The sequence below is a fragment of the Pseudonaja textilis genome, chromosome 3 (genome assembly GCF_049901715.1).
Source record: "Pseudonaja textilis isolate UNSWEBS1 chromosome 3, rPseTex1.2, whole genome shotgun sequence".
In the NCBI taxonomy this organism is placed as follows: domain Eukaryota; kingdom Metazoa; phylum Chordata; class Lepidosauria; order Squamata; family Elapidae; genus Pseudonaja; species Pseudonaja textilis.
The window spans coordinates 149,510,051-149,527,941 of record NC_141992.1 but is presented as its reverse complement, the minus strand read 5'-3'; the positions used below and the strand labels follow the sequence as shown (position 1 = coordinate 149,527,941).

The window sequence follows — 17,891 nt, the reverse complement described above, 5'->3', positions numbered from 1 at the left end:
TCAACTGAGCAGCGGTCTTTCACCTCAACCATCTTTCCAAAGGTCTGTCCAAAACAATCGCCTGAGAAAAATCGCGGCCTTTTCTGTTCCCACCCTTCTTCTTAATTCCACTCTGGCAAGCAACTCGGTCAAAGCGATGTTTCGAAGTTGTTCTTTCGGCTCCGTTAACCCGTTTTTAGGAAAGCTGTTGCTACAAAGGAGAAAGGCCGACAGGCACCGACCGAACACCTATGCCTGTCAAGGGCAGTAAGAGAACCTAGGACGTAGAAACCGGCACGCTTTTCTCCCTGGATCGCTACGAGGTGTTTATTTCCTGGCTGCTTTTGTTGTTCGGTCTTTGCCGGGATGTTCGTTTCCTGTGATGGCTGTGCGTGCTCCGATTTCAAAGGCTTTACTCTCCTTATGGTAAAATAAGCATTCATTTTCCTGAGTTTTATAGCCAAGTATCTGTTCAATCCGCGCACAAAAAAGAGAGTGGCGCGTTTTTGAACTCTGACCTCTTCAAGGGTCTGTTTGGTGAGGTTTCAGAGCAGCGCTGGGGAATTAATGGTTCTTTCTTTCTGCAAGTTTTTCTTTTTCTTTTCTACTCATTGTGATCAAAAAGACTCTATGGCTCACGACATGATCATTCCAGTTTTATAAAATAAATAAATCTTTATCATTTGAAAACAATTCTACTTGGAGTCTTTTTTAAAAAGGAGTAGAAGCATTCTTTCAAACAAGCAGAGATTTAGGACAATCATTGGGATGTTTGCAGTCCAGATCTCGTACAGCCCAGAATTTTGTAGTCCATAAGTAGTCCTTGATTTATGACCGATCCCTTCCTATACCTTATTGACTGTTTAAAGTTATGACAGATCCACAAAAAGGTACTTAAGATATGGATTTGAAGTTCTGATGGCTAGGCCCTTTCATGTGATTGCCTTTAGGATGCTCAGCTACTGGCCTGCATTTATGGCTGTTTGCAGCATCTTGCAGTCACATGACTATAATTTAGGTTTTTTTTTTGCCCCAAACCAGTGTTTAGTTCTGGTTTCACCAAAACACAAGTTGTTGGTCGTATGCATGCCTTGACTTAGGGGTCATGACAGACAATGGGAATTTCAGATTCCATTACATTTCTAAGTGGAGTCACCTGTACTGGTACCCAAGGCTTCTGGTCTTAAGGAAACCAAATGTACTAATGGATTATTCATATGGTCCAGCAATGTTCTTGTATTGGGATTTTTTTTATCGATTAAGAATTATACTGTGTTAAAAACCCATTGTGTTAATAAGACCTTCTGAAATTGCCTGAAACTTTTTGATGTATATGAATTCAACAGTTCCTTGCTCAGTGGTGCTCTTAAAATCCCCTTTCCCCAAAAATCACTTTAAGGTCTGCCAGAAGGGTCCCAGATTGGAGTTCGTTGAAAATTTCCCTTGTTTTGACATTATTTCTGTATTGTAATTATGTACATTTTGGCAGATTTACATATAATCCACTTAATTAAGCACATTTTTGTCACCACCCCAATATAAAATTAAATGGAAGTACAATATAATGGACATATTCAAAAGTACTATTAAATTATTTATAAGGTAACTGAGCTTTGTTTTAATGCAGTAGGTAAGGACAAAAGTATATAATCAATATGTTTGCAATTGATTAAGACATCAAGTGAATATATAAATATAGAATGTCTTTCAATTAATTTGCAACAATACTGTAATTTAGTGTTATGGTTTTACAATACAAACTAGATGCATAGCTAATTTGATATGTCTTTCCAACAAATTACGAATAGAATTAGTATTTGAGATGATATAACTTAAATTTATCTTTTATCTAATTTCAGCCAGCTGTATCAGTGGGCAATGTGGGCCAGCTGGCTGTAGATTTAGTCATTTCTACACTTCATATGCCCAGAGTTGGTTACTTTTATACTGATTGTCTTGTGCCAATGGTTGGAAATAATCCATATGCAATAACTGAAGAGGATGCAACAGAACTATGCATAAATGCTGAAGGTAGGTAATGTAAATATAGTCTTGCATCCATTAAATTGGGAATAGATTGGGTGCTTCAGATGTGTGTGTGTGAGAGAGAGATATAATTTATTTAAATATGCTTTTGCAGAGCAGTTGGATCCCCCCCAAAAGCTGCTTACGAGTCAGTTTCGAAGTTCTGTTATTGCCCACTCCCTGTGTCATATGATTGCATTTTTTAGCATTTGGCAGCTGGTCCACATGGCCATTTCCTGCACTGTGCAGTCATATGACTGGTACTTATGACAGTTTTGCCAGAAACCAGGATTTACTTTCAGTTTCTGCAAAAAATGGGCCATTGAGAACAATGGGTTTGCTCAACACTGGGTGTTAACAATGGGTTTTCTTTACAACTGTTGCAAAAAAAGCAGAGTCAGTCTTATGATGACCCACTTCATGACTTACCACCGTAACATGACTTACCGCCGTAAGGATCAATTACGGTCATAACTTTAGGACTACCTTTTATTTTCATTACAGATGAAGCCCTAATCAGTTAGTAACCAAAATGATTGATGCCAGTGATCCTGAAGTTTAAAATCATTATGAGATTTCAGAAAGATTGAAAACTGGAAACAGATCATTATTTATAAAATGTTTTCTTTCTTTTTTTTCAGGGGTGCTCTCTTGTTCTAAATTTTTTGTGTTAGGCTTTGTCAAAATTTAACAGAGGCATGATTGCAGAGCTCCTCTTAAATTTACTGGCATCAGCTGTAATAGGATTGGGTAAAGGTAATTTAATGTTAGTGCTGATAAGTTGCTTATGCTATTTTTTTTTCAGTGTATGCAGCAACATCAAAAGAATTGGTGGTTCTGCAGATCAGATCACCATTCATAAAGGTATGTGTGCCCATGTGGGATTATTGAAGGTTGTCATGTAACGTGGCATGTATATGGCATAAGCATAAAGAAAGGCACAGAAATACAGACAATCCAAAGTCACCTGATCACCTTGGAGAGAGAGGAGATAGATAACAGAAAGCAGAATGTTGTCTTTCTTTTGTTAAGAACAGAGGTAGTATATAGGCACAATAAATGCCATTGTTTATAGTACATGATGTTACTTTTTCTAATTTTGGCAGATTAGAGTCCCATCAGTAGAGAAGAATATAGAAGTGCTGGGATAGTTAAAATAAAGTCATCCTGTAGTGTTATCGGAAGTAACATTTTACTTGTAAAGGTCACTGTATGATTTACATTGGTTTGATTATGATTCCTGTGCAACTATTCTGGGAATGTATCATTCATAACTTTACTTAGTTTGGGGCTCTTTTGTATTCATTTGGCTGGGAATCAAGCAGTCTCTGTACTTGGGCACACCAATAAAAAGACACTTTGTGCATTCTTCAATTGGACAATTTCCCCACAACAGAGACACAAATTAAAAGATGTCAAAGTTCAATCATGATTAACTTACAAATAATTTTGTCAGAGATTTTGATAGTGCAACTTTATGAAAAGCATCAATATGATTCATTCAGTGGTTTTAACTCTAATTTTTTTTGGTAAGACTGAAAAATAACTGGATCAGTCAAATCATTTTTATTTTTCATTGGCAATAATTAAGACTTTTTTTTTGCATAACTATACAAATTCCAGAATGTTAAAACTACAGATGAATTGACAAGATTCAAAAATGCAAAGTTCTAACCTATTGCCTTGCTTTGCCTCCTGGTGTAATGAAAGAATAAATATAGATTGTTTTGTCAAATATTGCTGTCGTGGGTGAAAAACTCTGGATTTTCCAAAATTGTTCTCTTGTCAAGCAGTCATGCTTATCAGCGCAATGACCAACAGCTTCATTGGTAAGTCTTACAGATAATGTAATTATAAGCAGAAGGCCAATTGAGCATAATACCAAGAGACATGTACTTACCCAATAGAAGTTTCCTTCCTCATCTCTTTCTGGCAATTCTCATCCCTTCCAAATCTGCCTTGTGAGTTCCTCACATTTCCATAATGAATCTGATGGTGTAAGGAGGAAGGTAGAGAGAACTAGAACTATCCACAGTAAGGTATATTCTGCTAGATGAAAAGTATCATTTAATAACTTTCAAATTTGTGGAGTCAAGCCACAGTTGTAATCTGCAATTACTTTTCTGGGCAGATATTATCCAAATTGATGAATTACTAGGACAGTCTGGATTTTTTTCAGCTCATATCTCTATAGACTGGGTAGTATACGTGTATATTTTAATTTTTAATTATTGGTTGGAGTCTACAATGCCTAGTTTATTAACTAGGATCTTAAGATTCAGCAACAAAATAGTTCTTTGGAGTGTGTGTCATAGCTGCCTGCATCTGTTTGAAGTATCTGTGTGTTTTCATGGGATTAAATAGCTATCCTTTGCAGCTGTAGTATGATCTGAGGAAAACATGTTTAGTTTATGGAGTTGATAATTTCAGTATATGTTGGTTGTTATGCAAGCTCAGGACAGTCTCTGGGCACTAATGAAACAGATTAGCGTTATTAAGGACCATAAAATGGAAGCACTGTGAATAAATATTGTTCTTGTCCAATAATTATTACTTTGAATAAAAGAGACAATGTACAAGGCCACAATTGCATTTTTCTAGTTTTCTAGCTGAAACCATTTTTGGACAGGGTAATGTGGTCACAGTGATCCATTCATTAGCAATCTCAAGGACTTAACAGCAGTATGCTGTATGTGGTGCTCCTCTTAAGGTTGACCTGAATACTGTAGGTAGTTTAAGTGACTTTAACTAGATTGCTGAACAGGGCAAGCTATCATTAGCAGAAAACTGCCATTCTGCTATTGATCTAAGTTTGATACGTGCAGTGATGACATACCATATGTCCTGTCAAGACATATATTAGGAATGCTGAGGATATTGCATTTGTCAAGGATTTGGTGTGCTGCGAATCAGGAGGGGCATTTTCAATCAATGCAGCCTGCTTGTGAAATTTCCTATACAGACAGGGCATTTAGCCTTGTAAGCTGAACCAGTTCTGGGTTAAGATTGATGCTTTTGATTAAATAGATAGTACCTTGTCTTCAAGTTTGGTTTGGTATTGCTGTCCTATATAAAATACTTTAACTGTTTATGGATTTGAATGCATGGTTTTAGAAATATATTTAATGAATTATACTTTAACTTATATTTTAACTTTCTATAAACTGTTTTTAACAGATGCTTTTCCCATTTGGGTTTTTAAAAAGGGAACTGAAAATAACAAATTAAAAGAAATTGTTAACCATTTATTAGAGCTATTTCCATTAGATTTTAACTGGTTCTTTTGAAAGATCAGTTTTGATTTTTGCAGCTAACTTTAAATTTTATGGTTTGTTGACAGCACTTCATTACGATACTTGATTTCACCTGCCATTGACAAAACTGTGAGAGATATTTTGGAAAGATTGAGTGGCAGTGAAATGGAGCAAATATCAGCATTTCCTGGAGTAAATGATGATAAAATATTCTATATTCCAGGAGGTGGAATTACAAAACTATTATTTACAGAGAGGTTGGTGAGACAGTAAAGTTTTAATATTGAAAAGTAACATATTCAAAATCTTTTTTTGTAATAGGAGGTAGTCAATGGATCATTGCTTGGATCAAAAAAATAATAATCGTAAAATTAACCCTGAATGATTAATCATGCATTAGAGCAGAGGTGGGCAACTATGGCCCCTTTATGACTTGTGGACTTCAACTCCCAAAATTCCTGAGCTAGCATGGCTTGCTCAGGAATTCTGGGAGTTGAAGTCCATAATTCATAAAAGGGCCATAGTTGCCCACCCCTGCATTAGAGTGTTATTTCTCAGTGATATTTTTCCCCACTCGTGTCCAATTCTTGGACACTGCCTGGAAAACTCCCTGCAGTTTTCTTGGCAAGGTTTTTCAGAAGTGGTTTGCCATTGCCTCCTTCCTAGGGCTGGGATAATGTGATAGGCCCAAGGTCACACAGCTGGCTTTGTGCCCAAGGCAGGATTAGAATACCTGGTCTCTTTCTATTGTGATGCTTTAACTAGGGTAGTATACCCAATTTGCTTTCAGTTCTTCAATAATAGTGTTCTAATTGCATACAATTGTTTTCTGAAATACAGCAAAATTCCTGACCCAATTTATGAAATGGAAGTAACACAGCAAGTGGGATTTGAATTCCCACTGGTCCCTGCTAAACTTTTAGCCATAATTAAAGTAGTTCTTTAGATTTTAGTCTGATTAAAAAGTAATTGTTTTGGTGTGTTTCTAATCTGTTAGTTTTCTTTAAAACTAACAGTTCTGCTAGTTTTCTTTAAAATGTCAGTTTTGTACACAATAGGAGTTTCTTTCTGATTTTGATAAATGCTTCTTCTAAGACTATTGTCTTATTATGAGTTATTAGATCTTTGATATCAAGCCTCTGTTATAACTTCATAAAATAGGCATTTATAAAACTAATGTTCAGTTTTTGAGTGGTTGAGTGCTTGAAAAGAAATAACTGATTTTTCTCAGCCTTCATACAAAACATGAATGATAATACTTCCCTTTCTTCTTTGCAGTAAAACAAAAGTGTAGGAAGCAATAGGATAAAATATAAGAATATATTTTTATAATTAATGTCACCAATTAAAATGGAAATGTGACTAAAATGTGAACAGAACACCAACAGATGTCTTTCAGTTCTTTAAACTTAATGAAACAGTATGTATGTGCGTGACAATATCACTGTTAGAAAGCCCAAGAAAATTAATACTTTGTTGAATTATCACAATTTTCTGAAGGATAAAGAGGCTTGCTTTGCTTTGTTAATGTCACTACTTGTATATAAAACTTACACAAGGTGTGACATGCCAGTTGGTTCTAAGAAAAGCAAAGATGGATTAATTTAACAGTCTTGTTTTCTTTTTGGGATAAAACCATTCTTTAAATATATAATGTATTGTGTTCCTCTTGTATCCACAATTTACAGCATAATTTGCACCTGAGATGAAGAGAGTTTGTTAAATTTCTCACTCCCTTCTTCATTTTATTTTTATCCCAGTTGTTCAAAAGGAATTCCACTGGTCGTTTTGCTGAAATTCTGCTCTGAAGGAGATAATATTCCTGATGCTTTTGCCCTTGCTGATTACCTTAATGAAACGTTTACACTAATTGCACCTCAGGTAAGTATGTGTTCCACTACTTTGTTTTGGGGAGTTAAGAAAGATTATTTAAAAAAGAATTACATAAAATTGATTATGGGCCCAGAATTTAATAACTAACATTTCAATGGTTCTGTGTCCATTTATTAGTTATAATATCTTTAAGAAAGCTTTATTTCAACCTGTATCTGGAAAACCAGCAGGATTATAGCAAGCTGAACTTCATATAGAAAGCTATTCTATGAGAGTATTGCAGAAGAAAAGTATTTCTTTCTAGAAATACTTTTACCTCCCTCTCCCAGTTTTACAGTAATGAGGGATTATCGTAATTTTTCTGTAGTTCCTGCAGATGGGTCAATTTTGAATGAAGGATGGAATTATGAATGCGTATAGTATAGTATTAGTATTATATAGTATACTGTAGAATAAACCAACTGTGGATTAACAGAGGGGATCTTAGTAGAAAAGCTCAAAATTACAGTTGTGTCATGATGATGTCAAATTTTGCAAGTTTTTTCAGAATAATTCAAAAATGATTTGGTGATAATAGACTAGATAGGCCTCATGTAAAGACTATAATTTGGGACAGGCAACTCTGATCCTAAGTGAAAGATCACTAAGTGGGAAATCACATGAACACAACTCTATTTTCTGCCTGTCAAGAGACAAGACAACTCCATTTCCTATCTTTGGCTTTTGCTTGCCTCCTAGCTAACCAATTACATGGCTGAGGGACACCTGAAGGTAGTTATTTTTTCAATGCTGTTTACTGTAAGTTTGAACATTCACTGATCAAATTGTCAGTAGATGAGGACTATCTGAAGTCAATACCTTTTGATCCATTAAGCCCTCTAACAGTTACCAAGTGCTGAGTTTTAAATACGTTAGGCCCAAAACCAAAAATGACACGTGGCAGTTTTTCCAAGGTGACTTCTGTATTGCTTCAGAGCTGTAGACAAAATCTTACCAGATGGAAAACACTATTTGTAATCTACAATCTACTTTGTGAGCTGTTAGGGAGGTCCTATGTTCACTTGTTTTCTCTCACACACTTTATGGGTTGAGTTGCCTCTTAGTCCCCTGGAATGCACCGTCTCCCTCCTGGGGATCCATCTCCTCACTACATTTCATCACAAATATTCAGGTTAATGGAATTATACTGCTGGAAATAATTTGCTTTTTTTTTTTTAAAGAATCAACAGAGTAGCACTTCTCAAGCAAAATCTTCACAATGGAAAATACCAAGTTCCTGGAAATTACTTTTTGGCAGTGGACTCCCATCTTCATTGTTTTAAATCATACATTGTTTTGCACATAGTCTATTTGTGTACAATCCAAGTTGTGTTTTGCATCTATAGGCCTATGTAATCTTGTATGTAATTAATGATCACTTTTCATGGATACTTTAATTTACCGGAGCAAACTTATTATAGCAAAACTGGATAAAGTTGACATAAAATATATTCTTGGCATACTTTTGGTTCAAATATCAAAATGTTCCATGCTTCTCATTATTCATATTTAATTTCTTCTTAGAGTAATAAAGGAAAACAGATGTTCAACATGTTTATCACTCTCATTTCTGTCACATTTAGATACATGTAACATTTGGACAAGAGGCATTATAGGTTATGTGGTGATCTTATATATTCAGAAAATTTTGTACAAAATGAAGATTTTAGAAAACCATGGGTATATTTGACTCAAATCAAAACTTAAGCTTTATTAAAACAGGAATTTGAGGCATATAAGTCTGTGTTATATGTGTTCGTATTACAGGTACAGGGATGGTTTCACTGTAAAATGGGAAAACGTGGTTTAGTTTTATAAGGTTGCTTTACTTTCTTTGTAGCTTTAACACTTGAAATTTGAGTACCCAAAATTGCTGCTCTTACATAAAGCAGCTGTAAGTACTTAAAAAGAGAGCAATGTTTTCAAATGAGGTATGTTAGTATTTGGCAAATGTATTTCTAAGCTGGTTAAAACAATTATGTCACTAAAGAAGAAACTGATATTGGAGTGTCCCAAATGCAAATATATCCCTTTGACTTGTACCTTGAGATAATTATTTTCTTTTAAATACAAACTGAAGAGAAAATGAACTTTTGAAAACGCTCTGGATAGATCCACTTTCCCCATTGAATCTTCTAATCTAAAATGTGTATGTCCAATGCTACCAAAACAGATTTTGTTATTTAAATATTCTCTATTTGTAATAAATTTAATCTGTTAAGTTCTCACTGAAAATAGAATGGAATAAAACACAAGGAATCATGTAGAAATATTGTAGCTTAAACCAAGAGTAGTAATAACGTAGCATTTCTCAGAGCATTGCCAATAATCTTTCTGGAACTAAATAAAAATATACACACAACAGCATATAAATTAAAAAAAATATTTAATGCTGCCAAAAATATAAAAAAAATACAAGAATGGCAGTACAAAGTATTTTGTGAATGTGATCTTACAACTCTCTACAGTTAATACAAGCATAAAACTCGTAAGACAAATTCTTTTGCAAAGTCTCTTGCTGGTGATATACTTCATTCCCTGTTTGTTTACGCTGTAAACAGATATTTATGAGGCCGCGTGTATATTGCTCAGACCTCATTTTTCATTTTTGTTTCCTGAAGAACAGTGATGTCCTGTTTTTGGATGTCAATAGTGTGTTATTATAGCTGAAGAACATTCTCAAGTCTTGGCAATTTAGGCGTCAGTCACTCTCGGCCTATAAACACACAATGTAAAAGAGTCACAAGTTCAGTACAGTCAGGAATATAATTTTAGGGTTTTATAACTGCAATGCAAATATATCAGTTGTCTAAAATCAAAATGATTTATTATTTATTAATAAATATGTATCAATGGATACTGCAGCTTGGATTATACATACATTTGTGGGTATCTTGCTTTATAACAGTGTCCTTGAACTAATAGGTATAAAATGACAGAAAATCCATATTGCTGTTGAATTGGAATAAGAAACAGTTCACCATCTGTTCCCTTTGAAATGAGCCACAAGTAAGCTTTTTAAAAAGTAGGCTTGCAGTGGAAGGGTAGCAAGTAGCTTAGCATTAGCTATCACATTTTAGAAAGAAAAGCTAAACAAAAACGTGCTAAATGTTATATAACATTGAAAGGCAAGAAGCAATACAAGGAATCAATATAAGGATTACTGTTATAGATAGAACTGAAAGAAACTGAAAATAGGAAGTTATTTCTTAAATGTTTAATAACTGCAATTAATTGACTCAATATATTCACAAGAATATATATTGATCAAGCATGTTTTCAAAAATGTATTTATATTCATGAAAATAATGCAACAACTATTTTTTGGAAACTATTAGAATTAAAGTATCCAGTTGCCTTATATTTTGTGCTTATGATTAGTATGATGTGGATTAATGAACCTGGACAAAAACAGACAATTTTATTCACTCTATAAAATGTAGCCAAATGCTTACCGGAGGGAGCTAAAACGTTAAAGCTGAACAGAAAAATGCAGGGTTATAGTGCAGTAGAAGAATTCTTGTTTCTATCTTTGTAAACCCCAGGTATGAAAGGGAAAGACTTCCAAAAGAAAGTTGCTGCCAATCACACAGTACACAATGTAAAGTAAGTCTATATTATTTATTTGGATTAGAAATAGAGCAGAATGCCTCAGCTGATTATCTTTGTGTATAGATGTACACCTAAAACAAAGCCTAGAAACTGGTTAATCTCAGAGGGAACATTTCCTTTAACTGCTTTCATGTTTCCTATATAATAGAGAAGTATGTGTATATGTATAGAACAACAGATCAATGCATGAAAATATTTTTTAACAATTCTATCATACTTTGGTTTCAGCATCCACAACTTTTACAAATGGCAGCATGATTCATACTACAGCATAAAAAGAGTTGAGGCCAGGTGTGATTGAGCGCTTTTCAGTTGAAATACATTTTTTATTATCTTTCAAATTATAAATTGTAGGCAGTTTTGTTTTCTAGTATTTCTCTTATGTAATAAAAGGGCATGAGGAACTTTGCATTAAACATTTCAGTGTTTTTCAAAACATGGGATGCTATTTTTTTCAAGAGCAGAATTTATAAGAAACTTAAGAGCATATATACCAACACTAGACTCTGTACATTGTATTGTTTAGCCATAAATAAATTATTGTTGATTAAACCTAGAAGGTATTCTCACTGGCAACATGGTGTTTTCTTCTTTGGGGAAAATTCTCCAGCAACTCTGAAGAGCTTGCAGGATACAAGAACGAAAGAACATCCAGTTGCCCAAATATATCAGCTACCTAACACATGCCGTGGCCCAGAAGTCTGCATTTTCATAGGGATCATGTTGATCATCCACTTTACAAAGTGATCTTTTGGAACATTTAAAGATGGTTAAAACTGTATTTTTATCAGGTCAGTTTTGTTTTAAGTAAGAGAATCTGAATGGGGTTCATAAGATACTGATATAAATCTGGGTGTTATAAATGATGGATACCTGATGCTATGGTAATATTGTGTAGGATATATGTGAGTTGTTTGCCAGAAACACAAATGGTTACTCTTACTCAAATGTAATGATGAAATGGAGAAGATTCTTCCTAATATAGTTTGTACTATAGCTCAGTGCCAACAGCTTCAGAAATCTTCATTTGCACCCTCCCTTCCCTGTTAAATCTGCATTATGGCTATTTGCTTCCATTTGTAATGCTTCTGATGTGCCCTATAATTTTATTTTCTGAAATTACTATCGAATTGGTATTCCAATTATAATAGACAAAGAAGATATAGAAGAATAGGACTCAAACCCAGTAAGACCCACAAAAATGTTTCACATTTAATGGAATGTGTAAGCTTTAAATACAAGCTATGGCTTCCAACAGTAGCTGCAGTTTTAACAAAACATTTCCAAAGAGGCAGCTTGAGACACAAGATCTAATCTACCAGTAGCCTTATAAAATTAAATATTTTCAAATAAAATAATAGCTAAGCGTAAATACATATATGCATCTTACAAGTAAAAACTGAGGAATAATTATTTGCTAACATTTAATTTCTGAAATAACAATTTATTAATCATTGCATTGGGAATGGTCCAGAAAGTGAATTTCCAAGTCAATCTTGAAAAGTTGGTGATAGATGCACCAATCGTTCATACAAATGTAGATTTTAAAAATACAATTATTTACAAAATGATTATATAGTTATCAAATTTGCTTTACGTCTGCATAGTATAAATGGTTGATGGTACATTAATAAAGAAATGTAACTTTTTGCATTCAGAATAACACCACAGTTTATTGCTTCTATCATGGATGTAAGTCATCCTTCTGGTAACTTGGCCATTCAGCCTATTATCTATTGAACTACCAATTTAGATACCATATATACAGCGGCTGAAAATGCGCATTAATTTATCTAACAATGCATAATTTGAATCCAAGTGGCAATTTGGTTTCAGAAGTACCAATACTGAAAAATCCTGAGACCAATTTATAATCACATTAATCACCAATGACAAGACTTCAATGCTGCAAGTTAAATTGTCACTGGCCAAGTAAAAATACATTTGTTTTGGCAGCAACCTTGAATCCATTTATTATATTCACTTTAAATCCCACTAAATCATGGGATATAAGATTTATTGTAGATGCAACATTGCTCACTTACTTACATGAGCATGTATTGGGAATACAATTTCCAGGAAGAATAAACTATAACAAATATGACTGAACCAAATCCAATCTTAGTAACAACAGGCTTCCAATATAACCACCTTTTTCTTTTTCTTTCAGATTCACTCAGCCTATGTTTCATCTGTTGCACCATCTGTGCTGTGTTAGCTTTTTTGTCTTCTCTCAGCCTTTTTCGTAAAGCCCTTAAAAAAAATAAAAACTTTATAATCACTTTCAATTATTCCATGCATTCCTTAATTACCAAGATGTATTGACAACACTTGAAAGGCAATAGTGAAATAGCGAAGCATTTTAATACTCTATTTTAAAAGATTAAATTGAAGGATGCCATTATGGGTATAAATGATGATAACTACTGAGATACCTTCAGCTTAACAACCTTCATCCCTGCTCTCCCTGGTGCCACTGTTAAATATGCAGGTCGTTAAGTGAGCATGGAATACCTCCTGGGTGGGGGAAGCCCTGGAAGATCCAGCAGGGTCCAAGGAAGCAGATAAGCATCAAAAAAAACTTGTGCAAGCTCCATAATAGTTGTAGGTCAAGAACAAATTGTAATTAATGTTAATCCATCAATTATGAAACCACTAGTCCTTACCTCCTAAGTATGTTTTTTGATATGACTTCTCTAGTATTTAATAAGATGCTTAAACATCAAACAAAAACAAATGAAAATTAAAGGCAATTTTCTTCTGCTAACAGAACTTGTCAGTGGATGTTATTATTCTCTCCATCCTTTTCCATATCCTGGAAGTACAGTCAGATGTCTGAAGATAAATTATCCATAGCAGAAAGTGTATTGGAAGGGAACAGGTTCTTTGTTTCCTTCTGTGGCAAATTGATTCTCATACAAAGGGTATTTTCATACTGCTTTTCAGTGCTCAGTACTACTGATAAAAATAATAAAATGTAATTGTTTCAAAATAGTTGGGACTATAAAGTACAGAATTATTAGCTGTCAGGCATCCCAGGAACCTGGGAAGAAAAAAAATACTACCATGCTCTGATTCAGCTAAAAAAGTATACAGAATTCCAGGACGAATTATTTTATCAATTTAAAGACTACTTTCTATAAAACTGACAAACCCTTGTCATTCGATATATTAAATTGTTTTTTGTCCACCAGTCAGTTTTAATGTTATTATAAAACCATTACTTACTTGTCATCATTTGTATCTGAATCATTTTGTACAGGAGAGATCGGATCAACATCTCCTGGTTCCTGTTCTTCAAAAACCATGCTATTTCCATTGTATTTTTCTGGAGTAAGTTTAGTTGGGTGAGGAGGCGAACATTCAGAACTTGGTGCTTGGTCTTCTTTTGAGAGTTCCTTCCAGCGATACTGAATGGGAAAAAAAAATGTCTTCGCTAGTTGAATCTTAAAAGAACAAAATACACGTAGTCCTTGCTAAATTAGTCCAACTGGGACCAGATTTCTGTTACTAAGCAAAGTGGTTGTTAGGGGAAACATTACATGACTGCAGCACTTAGTGGTGAAAGTTCTGGTAGTTTTGGTGCCGTCATTAGCAGCAGCAGAAAGACGGTCAAGTTAGGGTGGTGGAATAGAGGCCAGCCAAATGGGCAGAAATGGGAGGGATAGGCATGGGAGTCAAAGCACACACTGCAATTCTGATAGTGGCTGAGCTACCAAGCCTCAGAATTTTGATTACATCACTGCAAGGATGTTGCACTGGCTGTAACTTTGAGGACTGTCAGTAACTACCATGAGTTCAGTGCAATTATAACTTTGAATAGTAACTGAACAAATGTTCAATAAGGGAGGACTACCTGTTTGGTGAAATTCACTATGACCCATCCGGCATGACTTAAAAAGCAGACAATGTATTTACCTGCATAGTGGAATCCCCCATTATATATTTTGCTCCTTCTATTACAGCCATATATGAAAATCTTAGTTGATCAGGAGTCTGAATCAGTCCCATCCGATATTTTCTCATATTTAATAATATTTGCTTGATATCTACATGAAATGGGTCATTTCTTTTTTCCATCTGGAAATGAAAACAACAAAAAGTTGTGGTGGCAAATTAACAGACTAGTTCTCTTTTCAATTTTCATTTGATCTCAGTTTTAACCTGTCTCAAGATGCTTGAAATCTTTAAAAATTAATAATTTTAATTTCTGTGACTACCTATTTGTACAATATCTGGGTAGCTAGCAAATCAAATCTTTATTGCCAATGCACAACATGTGTACAATGAAACTGAATGAGCCTTCCTTGGTACAGCCCCCACCGAAACACAAAATACATCTCTATGACTCAATAAATGAAAGAAATAAGAATCCCTAAACTCAAATAAGTAACTTGCTAAAAGTGACAAGGCAAGAATGAAATGACCATTTCAAGGAAAGAGATCACAATGTACAAACTACTCAACCTCAATGGTGCATATATCTAACACTCCAGTCCAATGTCTATGGAAGGAACATGAGTTTTTAAGACTGTAGAGAGCAGATCAGGACTGACTCAGTTTCCTAGACTAAGGGAGGCCTAGACCCTGAGTCTCCTGATTTTAAAGCCAACACTTTTATTACTACATCAAACTGCCTCTTTATTATGACAATAAAAATGGAAACATCCTTTTCTTGGAGATGAGTATACTGTTTTATAAATAGAAATACAGAGCTATAGGAGTTTTGCTATAATATGCTATTTTCGAATCAGTGAAGAGTATAATGTGCAGATAGCTTACAGTGTAATCCTCAAGATGATAGGGACTTATAAGATAAAATGAAGATTACTATAGCTCTTTTTACTTTTCCTGGTAAAAATATGACCGTATTCCTGCTTCAGTAACCTATACTTTGTTACAGTGATAATAAGCTAGTTTTAAAGGCCTTCTGTTTCTTCATTTTCAGGAAAGACATTGTTTGTGAACTGTCCAGCTATATCTCAACCTGGAAATGGTTTGAGCAATCTCATTTAGAGCACACCTCAGAATGAAATATAACCTAATTCCATTTGCTATTTCAAATATGTGAAGTGAGTAAATATTCCTGAGGCTGGACACACTAAAATAGACTAATTTGTGGTCCTGATCTGGCAATTTTTTGCTTTTTAGCAAGGAATCTGAACTAGTTCATTCCTTCTACAATTCATAGATAAATGGTATTTCTTTCACATTATCTCAGAATAATCTGTTGTAGTGTTCAGATAAGTTAACCTACCACAATAAGACATGTGTCTACCAATGAAAATGTACCAGAGCGTCCAATTCCAGCACTACAATGAATGACTGCAGGTCCATGTTCAGAACTCAGAGATCCAGATTCTCTGACTTTAAACAAGAAGTTGAGGAATGAAGCTGGAGATTCAGGAACTCCAAAATCTGGCCATGTAGTATAGTGAAAATGCAGTATTACCCTGGATTCACCAGTCTAAAGAAAGAAAGAGCAATTTAGCAGGACGCACTTAATATGCTAATAAAGTCAACTAAAAGAACATGCACTAGTTCAAATATGGTAGGGGAAAAGAATGAATTTCATAAAAAGTCTAGCTGGCCTTTTAGAAAGTAAAATTCTGTGAATTCCTCATCTTGAAAAACCTTCTGAAAAAATAAGTTAAAAAAACAAGACAATTGGAGAAAAATTGATTGATCCAAGTGATTAATACTAATATTCAATTACAAGGCACAACAAGAAATGAATTTATTTAGTAAAACAAAAATTCAGTCAAGTATTTTCAATATTTCTTTTTTAGATACTTCAGAAATCTGATTTCCTTTTGTCACACTCTGGACTTTTATGGTATGAGACTTCCTCCCAGCAGTCCCATAAAATATCAGATTATTTAAATGAAGCATTTGAATAAGAAACACTGAAAGAATGTCAATAGCATCTAGTCCTTTCTCTACCTGCTTTTTATCAGCTATTTCTCTTGAACCAAGATGTAGGCGAAGGACTGGCAGAGCCAGGGGAATTGGTAAAAGGATCAGCCTAAAATCAGTACATAGTCACAAATAAAACTAAGTTCAACCCATACCCCACCTCCTTTGATTGCCATTTATTCTTATCTAACTGTAATCTGGTGCTGACCATTAGTTGAGAAGATACTTGTGCATAGTCTTTTAGCAATACAACAGTTAAGTTGAATATTCAAATGGGGATCTGGTCATTTACACTTGACATAAGCAATGTTCGCATTCCAACTGATATTGAAAAGCTATACAATTATGAATATTAAAAATATTCTACTGCACTGAAATTTATCAAAATTAGTGGTAACATAATATTAATACTAACTTACATCAATACATTCTAGCTGGAGTTGTCGCACTGTATAGTACGATTTGACATCTTCAGATTTTAGCCTCACACAAAATCCTGTTTCTCTGAATAGCATGGGTTCCTCTTGTTTTGTTGGCCAGTATTGCGCACACTTCACCTACATTACAAAATAAGAATACTGCAATTTGACATACACACTTGACATGGATATATTCATTTGTAGTTTATGTAACCTATTTTATATACTGAAAACAAATTTAGCATTATCCAGGCTCATTCAGGTTCACAAAAATAATTTTCTAATCTCTATTAGGTTCTAGATACTGAAATAAATAGTCCTGCATTTTAAATAAAAGTTAAGTCTAGAGTTCTTGATGAGCAGCCATATACACATAGTAACTTGGAACTATTTTATTGTAATGTAACTGGATTGAGTTGTAGTCAGATTTTATAGCTGTATTTGATTATGTATATCAGCAGAGTGTAGCCCACTGGTACATTAAATTCTTATTCCCTGTTCTATAAATTAATTCCAAAGGATTGGGAACCCTATCAAATACAATTAACTAATTTAAACTTTAAAAAAGAACAACTTACCGAATCTTTCTCAACAATTCTATTAAGCATGACAACTGCTTTGGACTTCTGTTGCCATATCATTAGCCAGAAATGGCAACATGTATTAGGAAGTGGACCCTATACAAGAAAAAGCAATACCACATAAACTTAGAAGGAAACCTTTCCTGAAGTCAGATTATGGAAAAAAACTTTATTTAATAAATTTATTTCCTACCTTTATTGTTTTAGGTGAACATGTCCAACATACCTTCCCC

The 17,891-nt window shown here is 34.3% G+C and overlaps 2 protein-coding genes across 7 annotated transcripts in view; one reads left to right on the top strand and one right to left on the bottom strand.

Annotated features, from left to right (window-relative positions):
• Positions 1–30: 30 nt before the first annotated feature.
• Positions 31–11,533, top strand: PSMG2 (proteasome assembly chaperone 2). Of its 4 annotated transcripts, none has more exons than XR_015743167.1 (8): positions 233–405; positions 1,839–2,010; positions 2,810–2,868; positions 3,715–3,833; positions 5,345–5,515; positions 7,019–7,139; positions 10,676–10,736; positions 11,353–11,533. XR_015743167.1 is itself a non-coding variant. In XM_087931043.1 (8 exons), the coding sequence occupies exons 1-8, from the start codon at positions 346–348 to the stop codon at positions 10,679–10,681; spliced, it is 741 nt and encodes a 246-aa protein (XP_087787169.1). In that variant the 5' UTR covers positions 233–345; the 3' UTR covers positions 10,682–10,696. The 4 variants fall into 4 exon arrangements, 3 of the variants coding, with proteins under 3 accessions (XP_026555213.1, XP_087787169.1, XP_026555212.1); XM_087931043.1 differs by lacking the exon at positions 11,353–11,533 and adding an exon at positions 7,830–7,862 and having other exon boundaries at positions 10,676–10,696; XM_026699427.2 differs by lacking the exons at positions 10,676–10,736; positions 11,353–11,533 and adding exons at positions 7,830–7,862; positions 8,312–8,562.
• Positions 9,500–17,891, bottom strand: part of PTPN2 (protein tyrosine phosphatase non-receptor type 2) — a 21,603-nt gene continuing 13,211 nt past the window's right edge. Inside the window, exons 4-10 of one of the 3 annotated variants that reach the window (XM_026699425.2) lie at positions 17,656–17,754; positions 17,078–17,215; positions 16,000–16,209; positions 14,661–14,822; positions 13,971–14,152; positions 12,792–12,995; positions 9,500–9,846 (exon numbers count right to left, since the gene is read on the bottom strand). In XM_026699425.2, coding sequence (XP_026555210.1) covers positions 9,825–9,846; positions 12,792–12,995; positions 13,971–14,152; positions 14,661–14,822; positions 16,000–16,209; positions 17,078–17,215; positions 17,656–17,754 — 1,017 coding nt within the window. In that variant the 3' untranslated portion in view covers positions 9,500–9,824. Of the gene's footprint in view, positions 9,847–12,787; positions 12,996–13,970; positions 14,153–14,660; positions 14,823–15,999; positions 16,210–17,077; positions 17,216–17,655; positions 17,755–17,891 lie in introns of those variants that run through there. The other 2 variants (XM_026699426.2, XM_087931041.1) reach the window with 2 other exon arrangements.